The 23,478-nt window shown below is 27.3% G+C and overlaps 1 protein-coding gene across 1 annotated transcript; it reads left to right on the forward strand.

The window, feature by feature from the left end:
• The first annotated feature begins 12,716 nt into the window (after window positions 1-12,716).
• Window positions 12,717-13,584, forward strand: LOC127150924 (E3 ubiquitin-protein ligase RHA2B-like). Its single transcript, XM_051089723.1, has one exon. The coding sequence runs from the start codon at window positions 12,853-12,855 to the stop codon at window positions 13,285-13,287; it is 435 nt and encodes a 144-aa protein (XP_050945680.1). The 5' UTR covers window positions 12,717-12,852; the 3' UTR covers window positions 13,288-13,584.
• Window positions 13,585-23,478: the final 9,894 nt, after the last annotated feature.

The following is a 23,478-nucleotide window of genomic DNA, read 5'->3' on the forward strand; positions in this document are numbered from 1 at the left end:
ACGGGTATCTATTGTCCCAAGCTAAATATGCCTCTGATCTTTTAGCCCGCTCAGGAATTACTGACTCTAGCACAGCTTCAACGCCGTTAGATCCCAATGTTCATTTAACCCCTTATGATGGTGTTCCTCTTGAAAATGTCAGCCTGTATCGACAACTCGTTGGCAGCCTCATCTATCTAACAGTGACTCGCCCAGACATTGCATATGCTGTTCACATTGTTAGCCAATTTATGGCTGCTCCTCGAACCATCCACTTTACTGCCGTACTTCGTATCCTTCGCTATGTCAAAGGAACCTTGGGACATGGACTTCAGTTTTCTTCTCAATCCTCTCTTGTATTATCTGGCTATTCCGATGCAGATTGGGCTGGGGATCCCACTGGTCGGCGTTCTACAACCGGTTACTGCTTTTACTTAGGTGATTCTCTCATTTCTTGGCGTAGTAAGAAACAAAGTGTTGTCTCTCGTTCTAGTACTGAATCAGAATATCGTGCTCTTGCTGATGCTACCGCCGAACTTTTATGGCTTCGTTGGCTTCTTGCTGATATGGGTGTTCCCCAGCAGGGTCCCACTCTCCTTCATTGTGACAATCGTAGTGCCATCCAAATTGCTCACAATGATGTTTTCCATGAGCGTACAAAGCACATCGAAAATGATTGTCACTTCATCCGTCATCATCTCCTGAGCCACACACTTCTTCTGCAATCTATCTCCACCACTGAACAACCAGCCGATATCTTCACCAAAGCCTTACCATCTACTCGCTTCAATCAGATACGTACCAAACTCAAGCTGACAGCTACTCTACCACCTTGAGTTTGAGGGAGGGTATTAATGTATATTTTGTCCTTAAGAAAATTGAAGATATTATCTTATTTTATTTTGTATTATCTTGTATTATTTGTTGCCTTTTTCATTCCATACAACCTTGTATTTATACCCCTTTTTCCTTGATGTAAATAATACACACAAGAATATTCATCTAAATAAATTTACAAAAGATAATTTGATTATACTTTTGAAGCATCTTGAATTTGAGAGGGTTCTACCATAAATGGATGTCAAATAAATTTGGGTTTCTGCAATTTTAGTATTATATATAACTATTTATTTTAGGCTAAACTATATTTTAAAAAATCCCTTTTAACTTTATCTTCTTAAAAGTTTTTAAAATATTCCTGTATTTAATTTTTATTTCTTTCCTAAAAATATTCTCTTTTAATTTTTTTTTCTTTTAAGTTTACAAATACCATTACATTAGTTTTGAACGGAAAAAAATATTTTTGAATTTTCAAAAGTATAAAGAATACACTTAAACTTAAAAAAGGACATTAAAAAAATATTCTTATAATTAGCACGTGAACAAAAATGGTTTATACTCATTGCAAAAATAATTATAATTTTCCTTTTAAAGAAAAGGTTATAAAATGGTCTTCATATTTTCTGGTGCAATAAGATGTGAGGAGATTATTCGAATTACGAACCTTTGTGACGCAAACAAATGACTGTGTTTGTTTCAGTTATCATATCGTTAGCATATTGATCAATTTGTTTGAACTAAAGTTGTTTCTAGTTCGAAAAGAAACTTCAAAGATGGTATATAGTAGAAGGTTGAAACTCTAAAGGACATTCCAAAAAGAATTCAGAAAGCAAAATTGCAAAATACTCTTTAAACTCTTGAGGATCATGATCAGACACACTTTCAAGACCAAAAGCACTTTAAAGATCAGTCAACTTTCAAACGTAAAAACTGTAGCTTTGAGTACAAGTAATTGTCAGACTCTCAATATAAAATTTACCTTAAAAGAAAATAACGAGAAGATAAATATTAGACATATTTGAGTCAATACAAATATTCAAGTTTATTACACTTGAAATTTCATTTTTCAACCTATTGAACAAAATATCTCTTTTTTCTTTTCTAAAGAAATGTGGGAAAGTAGAAAGAGAGACTAATTGAAAATGTGACACTTTTCATAATAAAATTGAAATGTGTTAGTCATGTTTAAATGAAAAAAGAGAAGAAAAAAACTATATCAAATACTTCCAAAATAAGTTTAAAGCATAAAACTCGAAAATTCAGCTCTACTGCTTCCACCTCTTGACATAAAATGTAGTTTTTTTTTTTAATTACCCGATTTTGATCTATATATTTTAAAATGTGGTTTATTTCGATAATTTTAATTTTTTAAAAATAAAGTAAAAATAAAAATGAATAAAATGAATAAAAAATAAAATTAGAATGAGCATTTTAAAAATATATGGACCAACGTAAAAGTAAAAACATATTTATTTTTGTTTTAATTTAAAAGATACATGGAGTGAAAAGAGAAAAAAAAAACCGTTTAATTGATAATTGTTTTATATTTTAGACCTATATTCTCCTATTTTTAATTATAATTCTTTTTTTTTCAAGGAAACAATTGATTTTTGGGGTCAAATGCTAAATTAAAAAAAGAGAGAGAGAGAGAAGTTTTTGAAAATTCATCACCCATTAACTTAATTATTTATATTAATAGATGGTTTAAGTTAATATTAAAACATGTAGTCCAAAAACGTAATTCCATAATAATAAATAATAATAATAATAATATAAGTAAATAACAAGAGTAAGAAATAATAATGTATAAGCTGAATAAGAATAAAAAAAAGAAGATTATGGTACACAAAATTCTTTTTGTGATGTTCGAATTCCAACCCAACGACGAGTTGAATATTAGAAGAAAAAAAATTAATTAAGTGGTCCTCTTTATATATATATATTATCACATTTAAACAAACGCCCACCAAATTCCAATCCCGCTTCCCTTGAAAAGAAAGAAGAAGAAGAAGAAGAAGAAGAAGAAGAAGAACTCGAATCTCTCTCTCTCTCTCTAACGGCGGCTTAAAAAAGAAAACATGTAATCTCTCTCTAACAATGACATCAAAATGACCTCACTCATTCTCTCTCTCTCTCAAACAATGAACTGTCAATAAACTATCATTTTAGTTTCTATATATATATATATATATATATATATATATATATATATATATATATATATTAAATTTCTCCCATTTTAGTCCACATAATTTTATTATTAAATTTACTCTCTTAAACTATTTATATTCATTTTTGTTTTTTTGTTTTTTATTATTCTTGAGAAAATGTATATGTGAATATATATATATATATAAACTAACATTAAAGAATAAACTTAGGATTTACTTCCAAATGGATAGGTTGATTAAAAATGAACCATGCTTAGAACTAATATTGAATCTCCCTCTGATTTTGTCCTTACATGATATTAAGTAAAATTTTAGCCAAATTTCTAAAATCAAAAGTACTAGGTTTATATATAATTTTTTAAAACATCTTAATTTTGATTTCATTTTTAAAACATGGCAAAAATAAATTAAAAAAATAAGGAAGTTATTTTAAATAATAAAATTAGATAAAATATTTACTATGTATTTTAATTAATTTTACTATATTCTAAAAACATCTCATTTGTCATTTGTTATTTATCTTTTAACAAATGAGGTCAAATAATTTGAAAACTGCTTTTCGAATTAAAATTGCAAAGAAACAAACCTAAAATTCAAAACCATAAAACTAAACATAAAGGAAATTGCAACTTTTCACCATGTGGTAAATGCAAATTAATTAACAGTTTAGTTCGAACAAAATAAATATTAAAGTAAAAAGAAAAAAGAAAAAAGAAAAGAAAAGAAAAGAAAAAGAATTGATTAAGTTTGTGAAGGAGGTAGGGAGTATGGTTGGGAAAAATAATTGAAGCTGAAGGCGACTCTAAGGTAATTAATTAAAGCATAATAATCATCATTAATGAGCAAAGCGTGGTCGGTGAGATACGCAAATCTTTATGGACGGTGCTGATTTGACGATCAAAGACATTGTCTAATAATAAAATATAAATCATGTGGCTCAAAATTAATTTAATCCTAATCTCAGTCCCCCCCCGGAGATCTCGCTAAATCTCTTTTCCACAGAGATATTCCCTCCCTCTCTCTCTCTCTCTCTCTCTAAATTAATCTCTTTAACTAATTTAATTTAATTTAATTAATTAATTAATTCTTCTCTTAATTTTAATCTACTCCACCGTCCAAACCGCCATATTCCCCCCTTTTTTTTCTAATACTTTCACATGAATGTTGGAATTTTTGGGGACACTTTTTTTTTTTTTGAAAACTAATTTTTCTTTTTAATTCACCTTCCTTTTTTTGCCCTTTTACTTGTGTTTCTTTAGGGCAGGGTAGGCTTAATATTAAATTTTCCTCCATATGTCAATTTCTTTGGAAACCTATGTTGGTATTATTATATTGGGGAAAAATGTTATTATATATTACACTATAAATAATTAGCATGTTAAAAAGAAAAAGGAAAATGGTATTTCGGTTTATTTATTAATTTTTTAAATATGTTTCTTGAATTTTTTAACTTTTACAACATTGATATTCCATTTACATTTACATTTTCATCTATCGTTTTTCTTCTTCTTTTAGTTATAGTTCATTTCAATTTATTTTCTAGGGATTTAAATAAATATTTAGAAGGAAAAATAAATTATCGATAAAAATCAAGTAGATGTAGACTATCTTTTTTTTTTTTTTTATTATTATTATTTAATTTTGTCATCTTCCTCTTAGATTTCAAATTTGGATTACAACATTAGACCAATTCTTGAAGTTTGTTATGATTATATATATATATATATATATATATATATATATATAGACTCGTAGGAGTATTAGGTATATATATTTTTCCCATTAAACGAGGAATATGAATACCTACAACATTTGTCTCTTTGCATTACTATTTTACCTAGCTAGTAGAAAATTGGTTAGGTCACATTTTGAAAGAGACAACTCTTCCTTTTTCATTAATAGCACACAAAAATACATTTTATTTTTTAATACCTTGATGGAGAATTTGGTAGGTCCAATTTAATAATTAGTTTTTATTTTTAAGAATTAAGTTTATAAAGTATAAACTTTCTTATTTTGTTATCACTTTTTAGTCGTGTGTGTGTGTTTTTTAAAAAGAAATTTATCTTTTATAAATTATAGAAACTAATCTATGAAAAAAACAAAATTAATTTTTGACATATGGTTATCATTTTATCTTTTCTTTTTAATTGTATGTTTTTTTTACCGGTGTTTTCATAAATCAAATCAAAATTTTAAAAATAAAAACAAATTATTTTTGAGAAGTTTTTTTAAGAATTTTGTTCAACTCTTACCTTAAAAAAAAAAACAAATTTAATTATCAAAGCTAAATATAGTTACCAAATGGAAACCATATATAGCTTCAAATTTCAATTACTTAATTATTGAGGTCTTCTTAGTGAAAGAACAGTAGGAGCTTATTAGTATCTATGGTTAATAAACAGTAACATTTTGTTATATTTATAAATATTTTGATTTATTTTGTATTATTTGAAAAGAAGTCTAACAACAACATACGGTAACAAAATAAAAGTAGGAGAGAAGTATGGGTACAAAAATTGTCAACAATTCAAGTGATTTACAACAAACTCATTATTTTCAAACTTTATATATATTATTTTAAATATGAACCACATATATATATATATATATATATATATAATTATTTAGTGTAGTAAAATTTTTTAATGCTTTTAATTAAACTTGAGATAGATCAACAAGAAAGAAAGAAAAATAACAGTCTTGTTTGACTTGGTACAAACTATTTTAAAATTACAAATTTAGTGGGTAAAACTAAGTTTAGTTGTTAAATATGTTTTTAGATTAAGGCGGAGGAGAAGAAGAGAGAATTAATGGTTGGAGTTAAATAAGTTTTAAATTAATGTAGTGGAATTGATGAATATTAAAATAAGTATGACATCTTATGATCAAGACAAAAGATTTAAAAATGAATGTAGAAAAACATTGGGGAAATTAAGATGATGATAATAATAATAATAATAATTTGGAGAGGTGTGTGACATTGACCAATATTGAAAGGAGTTGGAAAAAAGGTACGTTGTGCAATAAGCTCCACAAAGATGGAAACGCGTTTTGGTGTTTAGAAACAAAGCTACAAAGCTACAAAGCTACAAACACCAACACATTTCTTCCACTAATAAAATACTTCCTAAAGATCTCTTTCTTTCTTTCTTTCTTTCTTTCTTTCTCTCTCTCTTAATGCATTTATAAGAGTTGATCCAATGGGAATGGGAGCCAAATTAAAAGAGATAGCACATGCTTGTCTTGTTTGGACATTACACGTGCCATACAATCTCTCTCTCCACATTTCCTTTTTCTTCTACTTGAAAGCCAAAGTTAAGTTATGAGGTTCATTGTTTGTTACCAAACCCCCCACCTAACTCATAACATTCGTAAATTCATAATTTCAGGAATCAATACTAAAACCAACCAAAACCAGTATGATACCCAAACTAAGGAAATCATAATTGAGGAGTAGAGACAAAGCCAGTTTTTCTTTTTTAATGGAGTCATTAGGGTGTATTTATAGAAATTTTGATCGACCGTTATACTATTAGGATTAGGATATGATTATTTTTTTAATCTTACACTCTTCAACAATTATGTTTTTGTATTAGAAAAAATACTTTTTATCCCTCGACATGTTTTAATTTTGTTTCAATTTAATCGATATAAGTAAAAATTATGAACTTAGTTTTTATTGAATACTCAAATTTCAAGACATTACAATTATACATTTTTATAAAATTTGAATTAAGTTAAAAAAAAAAAAAACTTATTTAACACAAGATTAATTAAAAGTATGAGATGAATTAGACCCGATGAATGAAATTTTAGACAACCTATATGAAAATTTTAAACTTCAAAACATGTGATAGACAAGTATTTTTAAAAGTTTAGATTCTAATATCATAATTTAAACTACATAAATTAACATATTATATTTATCCTCTAAATTGAATCTATAGACTTAACTTTATTATAAGTAGGATTTCATCGATCTAAAATTATTTCCATCGATTAAGTTTCAAATGTTTTGAATCGGACAAATAATTTTTGTACTCATAACTTAATTGTTAGTACAATAAACTTTTCTATTATCTGTTGTTTGAGAGTGTAGTAAGTTGGGTGACTTAAATTAAGGAATAATAATTTTAAAATATTAATAGGTTAGCAATGGATGTTTAATTTACTATTTCTGTTCATTTTTCGTTTGTACGAAAATTGGAATTGTTTAAGAGCCAACTTGCGTGTTAGGAATAAAAATGATAAATTAATAAATAATGGAAGTCACTCTCTTTGCTTACTTCAAGTAATTTTCAATTCAAGGTGTCCTTTGGACATTACTCTTTTATACATATATATAATTTTATTTTCCACTTTAGTTTGGTTGTGGGTTGCTTATCATTCTAAAATTGTTTTGAATTATAATAAAATCATAATTTGATTTTCACTTTAGTTAATTGAAAAGAGAAGATTTTTTTTTTTGTTAGGATTGTCTCTCTCGTTAGAAAACATGTTAGTCGTAAAAGTTCTGTGATGCATGAATTTCTGTTCGCGTTTTTTGTTTACATATTAAAACATCGATAGAGGCTCTACAACTCCATTTTTAAGAGTTATCGGTAGTTTCTGTCTCAACAAAGAATGTATAAGAATGTTATAATTTGAGGATAAAAAAAATGGTACGTTATTGTATTAGAGAATAAAAGAAAAAAACTAGTTTCTAATGAAATTTAGGAACGAAGATTCGAGATAACATGGAAACAAATTAGAATTATATAGAATAAAGAGAATATTCGAAAATAATAAATTAAAAAATGAATCAATTTAAAAATTGTTCAAATATAATATACATTATTTTAAAAATACATATCTTCTTTTTTTGGGTAAACTATTTTATTAGGAAATTTATTGTGCTACATATTAAATAACTTGGGAGCTATTTTAAATTAAAAGCTCCTAACAAACATGAAACATGTTGAAAGGAGGAGCTTGTATTAACTTAGAATAATCTCATAGTTTTGTTGATTATGTTATTAGCTTATAATATTAACAATTTTATTTTATTTTCATAAAACTATTTTGTTTTATTTTTCAACTCAACATGTACTACGTGTTCTCTATTTAGTAACTTATGTTTACTTTCTTTCAATTTTTCACGATCGATGTCATGTTTTTTTAAGTCATATGATTAAATTCTTATCCAAAGTTTAAAAGCAAAAACTATGCATATCTAGATATGTTTACGTGTATACATATATAGCTTAGTTTCTTAAAACATTAATAAAAAAGAGAACGAAACAAATAAATATAGAGAAAATGTTTATTAGACTTAATTTTTAAAAATGAAAAATCAAATGGTTTACGTGTATTATAACACAATTTGAGTAATTATATTAGATAACACTTTTAGAGAGTGATAAAATTAAGTGAGGTCAACATTTCTAAAGAATTAGTAAATATAACAATATCTGTCAATAATAGGTTTCATCTCATCGATAGTAACTATACAATCTATCACTAATAGACTTATATCAGTGTTTTATTATCACTTAATCTAAATTTTTCTATATTTGTAAATTATTTTAAATTATATTATACATGCAAATACTTTAATTATATAGGTAAAAAATTGAATTTTAGATTTTGAAGTCGATAGTAAATGTTTATGTTAGTTGTCGAGTAATATATATAGCTTTGAATCTTTATATTTGTATATTAAAATATTTACGTCGTTTTAAATAAAAATAACTATTTACTCAGATAGAGAAATTTTTAAGTGTTTTTAAGAACAATAAAACATTAACTTTGAATAATAGGAAAGAAGTAAGTTCAAAACAAGTGCAGTCCGATTTATTTATAAAATAGTTCCCGGAGTCATTTTTACAAAATAATAGTAATTAGACATATAATAAATAATAAAAAGACACACATTCAAAGAGAGTAAATTATATATTTAAATTTTATCCTCACTCTAAAGTATATATTAATATATATAACCAACATGAGTTTAATTCAACTCGGGACAAGAGATTCCAGATTCAAATCCATCCGCCTCAAGTTTTACCAAAAACACTTTAATTACATCATTATCCTTTGACATCAGAGTTTCAGATCTTCATATCTATATTATAAAAAAAAATCTACATCATTTTATGAATCTTTGTTCGTCCGTAAATTCCAAAAGAATCAATATGTATGTACTTTCGACCTTAAAGGTTACCTTTATAATACCTTTAAAAAGAGCCAATAGTACTTCAAACAAAGTACAACGTGCAAATTAAAAAGAACCAATAATTAATACTTCCCTTAACATGGTGTCACCATTCGAATCTCCCCCTATCACATCTGCATTTTTACCGATCACAATAAAATCCAAGCTTGACAATTGTAACCTCCTGAGTTTAGGAGGGGACTTAAACGAACCAATATCAAATCTTAATGAGATCAAATGGATGTAAAAGTATGATTTAAGAAGGTTTAAAAGAATTAAAAGTTAATCTACACCAACAAGAGTGCACCTTCCTTTTTCGTATCTCAACATATAGGAACTCCAAAGTTAAGCATGCTTAATTAGCCTCCAAAGTTAAACAAACCATGCTAAAAATACCTATATCGACAAAATGCAAATGATATAGGAGATCATGTAGGGAAATGTCAGAGAAATTAGGTCTTGAATATGAATTTTGAATCTTGAACCTAGAACGTTACATCAATGGATCATGAGATTGTTAGTTTTTGATGCGGTGAATAATAATTGTAATTGTTTGCTAATTAAAAAAAAGTCTAGAAAAACAAAAATTAACGAGATTTTGCATGATCTCTAAAAAGTCCAGAGACTTAAAAACACAATGTCACCACATCTTAGGTCGAGCTAGGGTGAAATTTAATATCCAAGAACTCCATATTTTTTAAAAATCCCTTGATAGTAATTTTGTTTTCATTCACTTAGCTTGTTTAGAGTTTTGACAAAGTTGTATCGTAAACGATGACACGTTTGGTAGAGATTAAGACACATATCGAAAGTGCATTTAAACATGTCAACCACATTGCAAATCTTCATTTTCACATATAGGAACATTATTTCGTCAGTTCCCTCCAAAGACTTTTCATCATGTTTTTATGGGCCTTCATAGCCGAAAAATATTCCTTATTCATACAAAATATTCCAAGAGGCTAATCATAATGTACTGATGGACGTTGTTGCATAATTGAATGCTTGACATTATCGTTGCACAATTTTGTAGTCCAAATGTCTGATAGTTACTTGAAACAAAACTATATTATAATATGAATTATTATACACATTTTTGTTTGTGTGAAACTTTTGTCTAATATTACACAAATAGTAATAAATCGAAAAATATTTTGTGTCACATCAACTTTTCTTTTTCATTTTGTTGAATATTAGACAAAGTAAAAAAAAAAAAAAAAATTAATCATACACGGAATCTTAATTATTAGAAAACTCTCATATAATTGATTATAATGAGAAATAAGTAAGATTGAGTATTAAATATTAATTTAAACTTTCAATTTTATCAAATTATTGTAGCTCAAAACTTATATATAGTTGTATAGAACCTTGAACTTAAAAGAAAAAATAAATGCAATTCCTAATATTCGATAATCACACCATGAACTAAAAACAATTTAATATGTTTTTATCAATTATATAAAAACAAAAGTATGTTATAAAATTTATAATTTTTTTTTTTTTATAAAGTGATGGCATGATTAATTTACATAGTAGTAGAAAATTAAATTGGTGGTCTCCTCACTATTAATTAGGATTTGAACGCAATAAAAGAAGAGGGTAAAGACAAAACAAAGACCATTATTACTCCATACCAAGTTTTCAACCATTTTTTTCCTCACCTACACATTCTTTTTGGTGAATTTTAGGAACTAAGTTGGTTTGGTATTTGGTATGCAATTAAGTTTCTATTTTATATTTTAATATATAGATTTTGTCAATATTCATTTCGTTGGATTTTTTATTCTAAAATTGCAAATATAGTTTTGAATTAAAATTTATAGATGATGCATATATTACCTTTTATAAGTTAGATAGAATAAAAACAACAAAGGTAAGCAGATAGCATGGTTTGGGTTGAAAGTGACAATTTATGATCAAAATGGGCTTAGGAAAAGAGACTGGCTCGAATCCTAGCCTAAGCCAGTGTGCTCCACCTCGCCTTACCTAAAAGAGCATACCCTTAAAATAAGGTGTTTGTTGTAGATCCTAAATATAGCTAAAGTAAATAAGGAATGCCCAAGCACAAAGGATCATTGTTCCTCAATATAGCTAAAGTGATGTGTTCGACCTCGACCTTGGCCTAGGTTAAGGCTGATCCTTGAAGAATACCAAGTAGGGTACACCTTTCAACCCAATAAGTCAAATGATAGGTTTAATATAACTCTAAAACATTAAAGACTTATAAAGACATCATGATAACTCTAAGAGAAGTAAGTCTCACTCACATTTAAAAGATTCCTTTTACTTGCTACATAGATTTCTTTGCTAACTTAGACAACGTTGTGAAGATATTTCTTATCTTGCATATAGTCATGTAAGGATTAAGTACATATTTAGCTTGTATAAAATTTGACATAAACATTTATTATAAACTATGTACCATTTCTAATTAATAACTACATCAAAATAATAAGAGAAAATATATTAATGATCTAGTAAATAACTTATTTTCAAATATGCATCATAATATGAAAATTTGTTTAAGTAACAAAAACGGTTGAAATATTTATAAATATTACAAAATATCAGAATTTGTTAACTATAAACAATTCTTATTGAAGATAGCCTTTACATGCTTACTTGTAGAAAAAATCAAATTAACAATTATCAAAGGGGACTTGAAGACCCACATGCAACTTAATCGAAACCTTATAGATGACCAAAATGTATATTTATCTCATCATTACTATTACTTCACTTTTCTAGCTTTCCCCTTTTAAACAATGTGATTTTAGATAAAAATCTTTAACACTCCAACATTTATTTCTCACCATAATGGATCACATTCTAAATGGACTCTATTTAATGTTATGTTTTTGTGTATAAGACGTACGTTTCTGTTTATCGTATCAAGTATATGATGTGTATTTATACATTTTCTTATATTTTTTGTTCGAAATAATTATGAGTCGTCTAAATTTTTTACTATTTTGTCAAAATTAAAAGGTAAGGATTCCGAGTTTAATATTAAGAATTTATTTCATGTTAGATTAAAATTCACAGTCCTATTAGACACAAAATTAAAAATACATAAGTTTATTAATTTTAAATAAAATTTGAAATTTATGTTTATTTGGTCCAAAAAAATCACAAATTCAATTCTTTGATCTTCAATTTAGAAAAATTCAAACCATTTCCAAGCACAAACCTAAATTAGAAATTTTCACTAGTCTTCTTCTATATCAAATGTATATCTATAATATCAATAACATTTTTTAAAAAATAATTAACTCAATTTGTTAATAACAACTTATTACGGTTAAAAAAAAGTTCATAAAACATATTTAAAAATTTGTACTTTGTTACACATTCATATGTCAAATGAGCTATATTCATTTTAAAAATTTCTAAATCGAAATAACGACCACAAACCTGCGGGTTTAGATTATCGAGACTAAATTTAAAATAATAATAATAAAAAATTTATGTGCCCATTTGTTAAAAAAGAGTATAAATGTAGGTAGCAATTGATAATAATGTGCACAAAACCCACACACATCTCTTTCTCCTCTTTCTCCTCTTTCTCTCTCTCACATATGAACCCAAATTCCCTTTTCCCTCAAACCCAATTTATTTCTATACCCTTTCTCTCTCAAAAGTTTCTCAAACAATTTTTCAAAAATGGGTTTACACTCACAGCTCAATGACTTCTCTTACCATTCTCTCCCTCTCTTCTTCCTCTCTCTCCTTGCCAATTTCCTCTCTCTCCTCCGCTCCGCCTTCCTCTCCCCCGCCGACCACCGTTCCGATCTCTCCCCTCTTCCCCACCACCTCCATCTCAATCGCCTCCTCTCCCACCCCTACTCCCACTCCGACGACCCCGACTCTCCCTCCGATTGCGTCGTTTGTCTCTCCCCTCTCGCCGCCGGTCACCTCGTCCGCCGTCTCCCCTGCCGCCACCTCTTCCATAAAGACTGCCTCGACGGCTGGCTTCACCATCTCAACTTCAACTGCCCTCTCTGCCGCTCTCCTCTCCTTCTAGACCAGCGCGTCCCTCTCACGCGCCACCGCTTCCGTCTCCCTGACCATGTTATCGCTTGGTTCTCTCTTCGATGATCCCACGGCTCCGCTCCTGCCACGTGTTCCAATCCCTTTCTCTCCTTTTCTTTTCTTTTTTTTCTTTTTTACATTTTTCAGAATATCATTTTTTTTTTTACATTTTTTCCTTTTACAATTTTTGACCTTTACTTTTTCCTTTTAGATTTTTTAAATATATTTGTAGCCTTTTTTTTTCCCCTTTTTGAAGAATCCTCACGGATTTTTTTTTTTTTTTAATAATTTTTTTAGATTTACTGCTGTAAAATTTGCACATTCTATGGTGTTTAATAATAGAGAACTATTCGTATTATATAATTACTGTTTGAATATTTAATTTGGTTGATTATATTATGTAATTTTTGTCATAATTAAATGAGTGAATGTTTAGAATCTAAGTGAAGCCGAAGTGTGAACAAAAGCTGGAAGGTTATTCAACAACCGAGGAATTAATAACGCTTTTACTTTATTAGGCTTTCACATTGGCTCAATAATTAAATATATAAAAAAAAAAAAAAAAAACAAAGTTTCTTGTAAGATAGAATTATATTTTTAGTTCGAGATGTATTTAAATATTTTTTATTTCATTCAAATTGAATAAAAATAAATAAATTTTGTATAGACATGTGTAAAAATCGTTATAAAAAACGAGTCTCTTGTATTTTAATATTGAAAATAAAATAAGCTTTGTTGAAGGGAATTAAATTTAGATGTCCCAAGGAATTCCTATATATATATATTTTAAAAAAGATTGTTGTTTTTATTTAAGAAAGAATTGTGATAGTTGAGTGTATGGTTTAAAAAATATAGGATAAATTGTTAGGTATTAATGTTTTTCTTTATCAATTGTTTCGAAAATAATTGAATGAGAGGATGTTCATTTTGATGAGGGAATTAGTTAGAATTTCTAAAAAGTTGAAAGTAAAATGTGAGCAGAATGTTTTGAAATTAAAAATAATATACATAATTACTTCGACGAATATTTGACGATAAGATAATTTTAATTATCAATTCGAACATAATACAATAAGAGAACACCCTAGATATCATTTTAAAGGTCAATTATTTGATCATTACTTTTTATTATTATTGGGACTTTGAACATAAGAAAACTATAACGAAAAAAATAATTGATTAGGACATGTAGATTCGAATTTCACTTTATGTGTTATTGAATTCTAACAACGTGGTTAAATTAATAAAATATCCCTACTCTTTGTAGTAGGTTTCAAATATGCTTCTTAAATTTTAAAGGCATATTTAGGATGTTAGAATGTAATGAATTACAATAATAAAAAAAAAAAAAATTAGACCTGTTGGAATGAGATGATAAAGAGTGAAAACGGTGGAAATAGAAGGTTGGGTTGAAAGTTGGGGAAAGATAATGTAAGAGAGATTACATTCTAGTTTTCCAAATGATCTATAATAAGTTTTATTTTCATTCTTGAACTTGAAATTTTGTTTCAAAAAGTACGGTGAAAGAGTTTTCTTTTGTTAAAATATGATGGATATTGATTTAACGTCTAATGTATAAAGATTGGAAGATATATGTGACATTATTTACAACATCATTCATTTTAATTAACGTGATAAGTAAATGTATAGTTCATTGTGTGAATGATTTTAATGATATAAAAATGACAAAAATGATCTCAATCTTTAGTTTAATAGAACGAATACTGCGTAGATCTTTTAGTTTATACAAATCAAACGATGCACATCAATTATTATTCTTTCTTTTGGTGAAAAAAGGAAGAATTTTTTGGAACAATTTCAAAATTCAAGAATATTTTTTATACGATCGAAAGTGAAAACAAAACTTTTCAAAGTCGAGGATTTACTTGCAACGTACCTCAAAATTGATGAGTATTTTGCATAATTCAACCTAAATAAAAGATAGCTAAATTTATGAAACAACTATCATGTTTTAGAACTTATTTAGAAATAAAATTAAATTTACTAAAAATAAAAACTTTATATTATAATATTATATTTAGGTGGTTGATCAATTTAAACTTTAAATTAATAATCGTACTAATCTATGAGTAAACTTTTGCAAAAGTATCAATTTATACCCTATATTATGATCTATTTATGGTTGAGATGCAGAGAATTTCACATTAAAAAAATCAAAAACACCCACACTCTTTATATGATAGGTAGATTACTCATCTGATAATTGTCAATTGGTTTTGAAATGGAGTCTCATATTATCAAATATAGTATCAAAGTCCATAAATTAAAGCTCAAATGAGTAGTCTATCTAATAAAATAAAATTGAGATCTAATCAAGATTGAGAACCTAAAGAGAGACCAATCTTAGACTCTAAGTCAAAATCTCCTTCTAATTTCGTCAATGCATTTACTATTCGTTCACATTTAAAAGAATGAGAAATTATTATGGATAACATTCTGCATACTTTTGAAAATTAACATAAAATGATTCTCGAAAGTAACCGAAACAAAGAGACCAAAATAATTGATATATAAAAATTTATAATTTTAATTAACTCTATTAATGTATATTTTGTCCTTAAGAAAATTGAAGATATTATCTTTGAAGATATTATCTTCAATTTTCTTAAGGACAAAATATACATTAATAAACTCAAATTATAAATTTCACGCGAAGTTGGTTAAGAAATATAGATAAAGGTGTAGAATGATAAAGGACTTCCAAAATTCAAGATTTAATTGATAAACCTAAAATAAAATGATATAAATCCATATTTTCTCCCAAATTTAGTACTTGAATACCTTAGTCATAAAGAATATAGTTGTGTTTAGAATATTGAAAGAAAAACAAATGATCACTTACAAAATAGAAAAGGATATATTTTATATAATTTTTTTAAAATAGGATATTTGTATAATTTTCACAAAAGGAAAATAAAATGAGAATTAAAAAAATATAATCTCACCCATCAATTTGCAAACCAAACACCTCCAAAATGATGATAACCATGGATTGGCCAATGATAACAAATGAGTTATAAATTTCAATTGGTCTACTTTCATGACTTTCTTTCTTTCTTTTTTTTTTTTTCTAAAAAAAATTTATTTCAATAATTGTTCGAATTAATTAAAGCCATTTTTTCCCACTAGGTGGATTTTCATATTGCGTTGAAAAGTTAGTCAAAATCAATGAAATTGGTTTTATATCAAAGTTATGTTTAATATTTGGTATCTTTTGAAACTCATCCTTCCAACCAATCCCTATCCATGAGGAAAATGAAAGAACAAAGCATTAGGAAGCAAAATGTTATAAGGAAACCCAAAATGCCCATTTGGAACTTTTTTTTTTTCTTTTTCCTCTCTTTTTATTGCTTTTTTTTTAATGTCTTTTTCCATAGATTGAATGTTTTAAATCTAATTATTTTATCATTTTTTTAATGGAATATCTTGGTTAACTAATATTCTCACCTTAAGCGAGAATTAGCAAAATAAATTTTCACCTAATACATCAATTATTTGTAACAACACTATAATAGTACTAGAGGATCATTACAAACTCTACAAATTTTAAATAAGTTGAGTTATGCTCATCTTCACGATAAAAATGATAATTCTGAAAAATAAAACCTAAAATGATTCGTGATATGTTTCACATGAAAAAGTACATTCTATATATTTGAAATTAATGTTGCATTATATTTCTATTAAGTTTTAGAGATTGCGTAGTAAACTTTAATTAGAGTATAAGCATAGGACTAAAATAATAATAATAACGAGGAGTCATGCCAATTTCAATTATTATTTAATGGGCCGAATCGTTAAAGGCCCACTATGGTGTTTATTTGGATTTGGATCGAGTAGAGCCCAATGAGAAATATTGACTGTTTTTTGGAATAATAGCCGAGTACCCCACCGTTTTTTTTTTTGGAAAACTAACTCAATACATTTTCAAACAAATTATTTAAATTTCACCATGAAGAAAATACCTTTGGAGTTCAATCTTTTCAAAGTCACTTTAAAAGAAAAAAGAAAAAGAAGTGAAAATTTAAAACTTAGAACGTGAAGGAAGATTTTTGGTCTTGCGCATGTACTAACATCAATTGAATTAAGTTTGTGATGACCATCAATCGAAAGAATTAAAATATTTAATTGTGTTAAAAGATGATAATACTATACTAATATAAACAATGACTTAGGATAAACATGAAAAATACACCTAGGTAAGTCTCCACTTTCATCCCCTATTAAATGTATTTAATTAAGTGAATTTCAAATTCAACCTTAGATTAAAAATTTAAAGGATTTTTAGAAACTAGTGGACTTTTTAAAATTTAAACTTTTGAGGATTAAAGTATTTGTTTTAATATTGAAGTACAAATACAAATAAATATCAAATCTAAGTTTAGGGACAAAGTAAGTTTTATCTCAAAATATATTTATATATAGTTAATATTCGGCCACATATGTTTCGGAGAATGATTATCATCTTTGTAGAGAATGGTAAGTTGCTAGCCACATCATCTCTCATGAGTTGATTATCAACTTTTTAGAGAAAATCTCAGGCTCCCAATGTCATTTGTTAGCCACCTCATCTATTAGAAAGCAGCTAAAAGAATTATGGAATTGTGTTCAAATGGAAGAAAAAAAATACATGTCTCTAAATAAATTTCAATTTAGAATCTAATTTGGTCTTGTACTCCAAATAATCCCACGTCTTGACATATCTATGGATGATCATTTTTTTCGAAAAGGTATATGTATAATCATAAGGAAATCAATTTTCATTTTCTAAAAAGATTGTTTGTCCCAAAAAGGGATTGGCCTCCAAATAATTAAACATAGATAAACCTAAAATAGAGTATTGTCGGGTCATTCCTAAGATAATCTAGGAACCACCTTAGAGTGCCGCCAAGGTTAATTGTTCAAATAAGTCAACTTCAACTACAACTATAGGTTTAATGGATCAATCTGCGAGCACCTCACAAAAATTATACTCTCAATATGTTAGGTTGGTAATTGTGATTATATAAAATTCAAGACCAAACATGGCCGGAATGGAGGCTAATGTTATGAGTGATTTTTTGAACTTAATATAGGGCCAAAATGGACATACAAGAAAGGGGATAGCTTGGGCTTTGACCTATATGCTTAGCCAAGGTCGAGCTTTGCCAGGGTATGGTTGGGTCGAAAAGATCTTTTTAGGCCCAAAATATGGTCTAATGGGCAAGGCGGCCAACCTTAGTTAAACATGAACTCAAGCATGTCCCTCAATCTAGCCAATTATCTTATTATCCAAACCATAAGGAACAACTTAGGTCATTACAAGTTAAACTTCGAATTCTCTCCTATTCAATTGTTTCCCATCTCTAACTTTGGCATCAAAATCTTTATTCTTTATTTTATAGGTTAATCTCTTCTTCTAAACTACAAATTTGCAGTTGTCTTCATATGAAAGTTAAACGTGTTTCATCCCATCGACAATAAGAAAATAGAAACTATTTTTTTTAACACAGTGCATAAAAAGCTGTAATTAAAACATTTATATTGATCATAAGACGGACATAAGTAGTGCTTATAATTAGGTTTAGTTTTAAAACTTAAAAAGAAAAGAAAAAACTAAATGGCTATTGAACAATGCCTTAAAAGATCACATTAATTTGTTTTTATTAGTAATTATGTTACATTATAAAAATAAGTTATAAGTTCTTTTACCATGTCTATTTGATCTAAAACTCCTTAGATTAAAAATTTAATAGTTGTCCATGATGTTCTTGAACTTTATAAATATATTGGATAAAAAAGGAAAGGCGTAAAATTACCGAAACATAAAATTTAAAATTTTTAAAAGAGAATGATTATTTAATGAAAAGTTAAAGTCAAAACTTAAAAGTGTAGGTCTTAGATCTTAAAGATCAAAATTAAAGTAAAACTTAAAATTTATAGGTAAAATTGTAGCATTTCAAAATGTATGGATTAAATTGAAATCGAGCTAGAAATTTACAATCAAAAAGTTATTTTCCAATAAATAAATAATGTAAATGAAAGAAAGTGAGAGATCAGAATCTCTCCATTGACTTAAGACCTTAGCTTTATAGATATGTTTTTTCCTTTTCTTTTTCTTTTGGCATTGACAAATCCAGACAAAAGTGATTTGTTACCTTTTCTTTGTTTTTGTTTTCTTCCCCAATTTTCATCCACTTTTTATTGCAAATAAAAATTAATATAATCCTTATGTTTTCTTTGCTATATGAATTCTAGAGATGGAAAATTTTGTGATGTATTGAGGCTGAAAATGAAAGTAGTTTTGCATTTGGTTTGGTTTGAAAGTATTTTATTTTTCAAGGTTCTTTTTTGTTAGAGTTATTTTATTGGTTTTAACAAAATGTAATGTTGCATAAGTGTTGACGTAATTAAATTTAGTTGTAATTCATCTAGCTTTGAGATCTTAGAGTCATTGGTGATTTATAACAACATTTTTTTTTTGTTAAAATGAAAGAGAGAGAGAAAGTATGTTTGGCATTCAAAAATAAAATCGTCAATGGAATCTCCTTCAAAAATAGTGAGATCGTGTACGTGGCAATGTGGTTCTTGTCTTTGTTAAAAGGATCCATGTTGTCAACTAATCTAACATTTTTGGAATGACCGTATGAATGACTTAAAATATTGGGTTGAAATGAGATTTGATTACTTTTTAAATTTTAAGATGCTTGTAATTTTGCTTACGTTATATATATATTCCAGTAAAATTAATAGCAAATGATGTCTTACATAAAGATCAGGTTTTTTTGCTCTTGCTCTCTTGCAGTCTTGTTTCTCTCGTTGTTGACACATCTATTACTCGTGTCAATCTCAATGTCTTATTGCTCTCTTACACCTTTACAACACTCACTCACACCATCGAGCGCTCTAATCCCTCTCTCGCTTTATGGTCAGCAACAAACTATTGCAACTAAAGGAAAAAATTGAGAAGAAGAGTGTATACAACGAAAATCAAGGGGTATTTTATGATAACGTGGGGACGTTGAAGGTTGATATAATTAAGCAAAATGCAAAATAATTAAGTTTGAGAAAATAATGTTTGCTCCCTTAATGGGTGTACTTAGTGGCTTAAGACATGGATTTTAATTAAGATGGTGTTTACTAAATTCTAATCATCAAACTCTACTTATTGTTACTTAATAATGTTGATAGTGGAAAAGAGATATACCTTAAAAAGTCTCATTTTCTTAGTCATAGGGTTCTATTTCAAAATAATATTTTGCTCTTTTTTTGGTGCCAACTTTTTTTTCCTCCACACATTTATGTTTAGTGTATATATATATATATATATATATATATATATATATATTCACCAAAAAATTCTCTTTTTAATTTGTGTGTAAGAACTAATTTTGTCCTTTTTTGTTTTATAGCTTTTAGATGACTTAGTTTGTTATTAGTTTATATATATATATATATATATATATATATATATATATATATTCAGCGCATAACTTAATGCATTAAACATTAATACTTTTTTTAATATGAACTATTTATAGATTCAAATCCTCTAAATTAAAACTGTTAAATTATATTTCTTACATGAAATATTAATTTGATTGTTGACTTTAGTCTTAATCCCTAAATTTAAAACCTTTGAGGGTGCTTTTTACTTTGAATTATGATTTTATTAGTTTAAAATTAGAAATATTAAAATTTTGGATGATTGTTTTAAATAGAAAAATTGCTGAAAATATTTTCGAATATAACAAAACATGACCGCCATAGATAATAATAGACGTTTTAATAGATGATGATATAATTTATTAATACTGTCTAGCTATTATTGTCTATTAGTGTAACATTTTGCTATATTTGTAAAAAAAAATTGTTTACTTTGTTGTATATTGCAAGGTAATAATTAGGTGCAGTTTAGGTTATACTTAATCTCATACTTTCCAACTTTTTACACACGAAAATATAATCATTTTTTTTAAAACAAAAACCCAATATTCCATGACGTTGTTGTATTGAGATGAAATTCATGTTGCATTCAAATATTTTTCTATTAAAAACCAATCTTAAAACTTTTAAAAAGCAAACAAAAACACTGATTCAATTAAGAATACATGTATAACTAAGTATTGAATTTTGATACCAAAAATATGCTAAGAGACATTATCCAACACAATGTTAAGAATGTTTGAGTATTGAAACAAACAGATTCCAAAGAAGTAAGAAGAAAAATGATTGAGGTTTGGTTGTTAGGTTTGAAAATTGGGAAAGTTATTTTTGTTTCTTTATTATTGTTTTTTTAAAAAATGTCAATCAATGGCTCAATCAAATGCATTAATTGGGTGTTAGTGTTTTTGGTTAGTGGAATTAATCAATCAATGGTCCACTTTTGTTTGACAAACAAAAATTCTCAACACAATTTCATATGTCAAATGACCCACCAATCAAATTCCCACCACCACCCAATAATAACCTACTAATAATACCAAAAAGTTCACCTTTCTTTTTTCTTTTTTCTTTTTTCTTTTTCTTTTTCATACAAAAGAAATTAAATTTATATATTTGAAAAAAGAAAAAAAAAAAGAAGAAAAAAGAAAAAAGAAAAAAGAAAAAACTTTGTCTCGAGCTGTAAGCCTCCTCCCTCTTTTGCCCATGACATGATAATTCCAAGAGCATTGGAAATCGAGTTAGTGGAATTTTTATTCCCTTCCCCTACTATATACCATTCGAGGTTTACTCTATTTAAGTTTTGGGTAATAATTTTTACGTAATAAAACAAATGTTTTAACAGCAATTGTGTGAGACTCCAAATGTTTGTATCGCTCTCTATGCTTTCAAACAATTAGTTCATTTTGATTCCTGTTTAAGTGGTTTATTTTTGTTCGTTTGATTTTTAACTTTCAAAATGGATCATTTTCGTTTCTTAAAAATAGAATAAAATGAACATAATTAAAGAAAATAGTCACTTTTTAAAAGTGATGAGAATGACCAAAAATATAGAAATTTTGAAATTACAAATACCCAAATGAACAAAAGTTAAAAATATGTTTTTAAAAACAATAAAATAATATATCATCCGATTACATCTTAAATACAAATAGTTCGATCTTTTAAGGTAATTGATGAAATGAGAAAAAACAAAGGGGAAAAACTCTTATTCATCCCAAAATTTAAACTCTTCAAACTCATGTATTTATCTTACTATTAACAATTTAATAAAATTCAAATTCATTAAAAACCTAAGTTTAATATTCTCAAAAAAAAGAAAAAAAAACATAAGTTGAATTTCTAGAGGTTAAAATATTGAAAAAAAAAACAAAAAGTTTTGGAAAAAAAGTCATAAAATTTCACTCAAAAAGCTTAAAACTTTGCCTTTATATGTCTCTCCCACTGTGCCCTCTCTCCATAGCCTAACCTTAATTCTCTCTTTACTTCCTTCCTTCTTTCTTTTTCCTTCTTCTAACAATGCAAACTTCAAATTTCTTCAATGGCGCTGTGACCAACCAGAGCAACAACAAGGAGAGAGCACCGGTGGCGGGCGGCGATGGGGCAAAGCCAGAGATTGGTCGTTGTTGTAATATTATTATTGTAGATATATAATGTTACGATATTGTTGAGATGCATAGAAAATGAAAAGCCAGAGCTTTTGCAAAATCAAGAATCTCTCTCATTCAACTTTTGTCATAACCGAGATTTAAAGGGGTTTGGGAGAGCGTCTTATGAATTATGTATGCATTGCAAAGGGGAATTGAGGGTAATGGTCCGAATTCTTTTTCTTTTTGATTTGAAAAAAAAAAAAAAAAAAAGAGATTTTCATTGTTTTCCCTTTTTTAATTTTTTTTAAGTGTTGAAGACATGGGTTGTAAGAGATGCATACGAGCAAAGCCTTTGTTAGGGTTTTGGTTTCTTTTCTTTTTTTTTTTTTTTCTCTCTTTTTCTTTTTTTGTTTTTGCTGCTGCTGCTGAGCATGCATCACTTACACCAAGCATGTATTTTTCTTCATTTTAATGCAAATTTTTCTGTGTTGGTTGGAATATTGTGCTTACTTGTGTAAATTTTGGTTTGTTGTCTCCAATCGCATTGAACTACTAGATTTGTCGAGTGCCAAGTGCTAACTAAATAAAAGTTTGTTTAGAAGTAGTTCGTTTAGAATGACTTCTCAAATGCTTAAAACGATGTATTAAACCATGGTGATATTAAAAAATCATTACGAACATGTTTGTTCTATCTTTACTTTTTGTTTAATTTTAATCAATATTG

The sequence above is a fragment of the Cucumis melo genome, chromosome 9, assembly GCF_025177605.1.
Source record: "Cucumis melo cultivar AY chromosome 9, USDA_Cmelo_AY_1.0, whole genome shotgun sequence".
In the NCBI taxonomy this organism is placed as follows: domain Eukaryota; kingdom Viridiplantae; phylum Streptophyta; class Magnoliopsida; order Cucurbitales; family Cucurbitaceae; genus Cucumis; species Cucumis melo.

What these genes read in the sequence shown, in the direction of transcription:
- LOC127150924 (XM_051089723.1), top strand. Translation starts at nt 12,853, where the DNA reads ATGGGTTTACACTCACAGCTCAATGACTTCTCTTACCATTCTCTCCCT.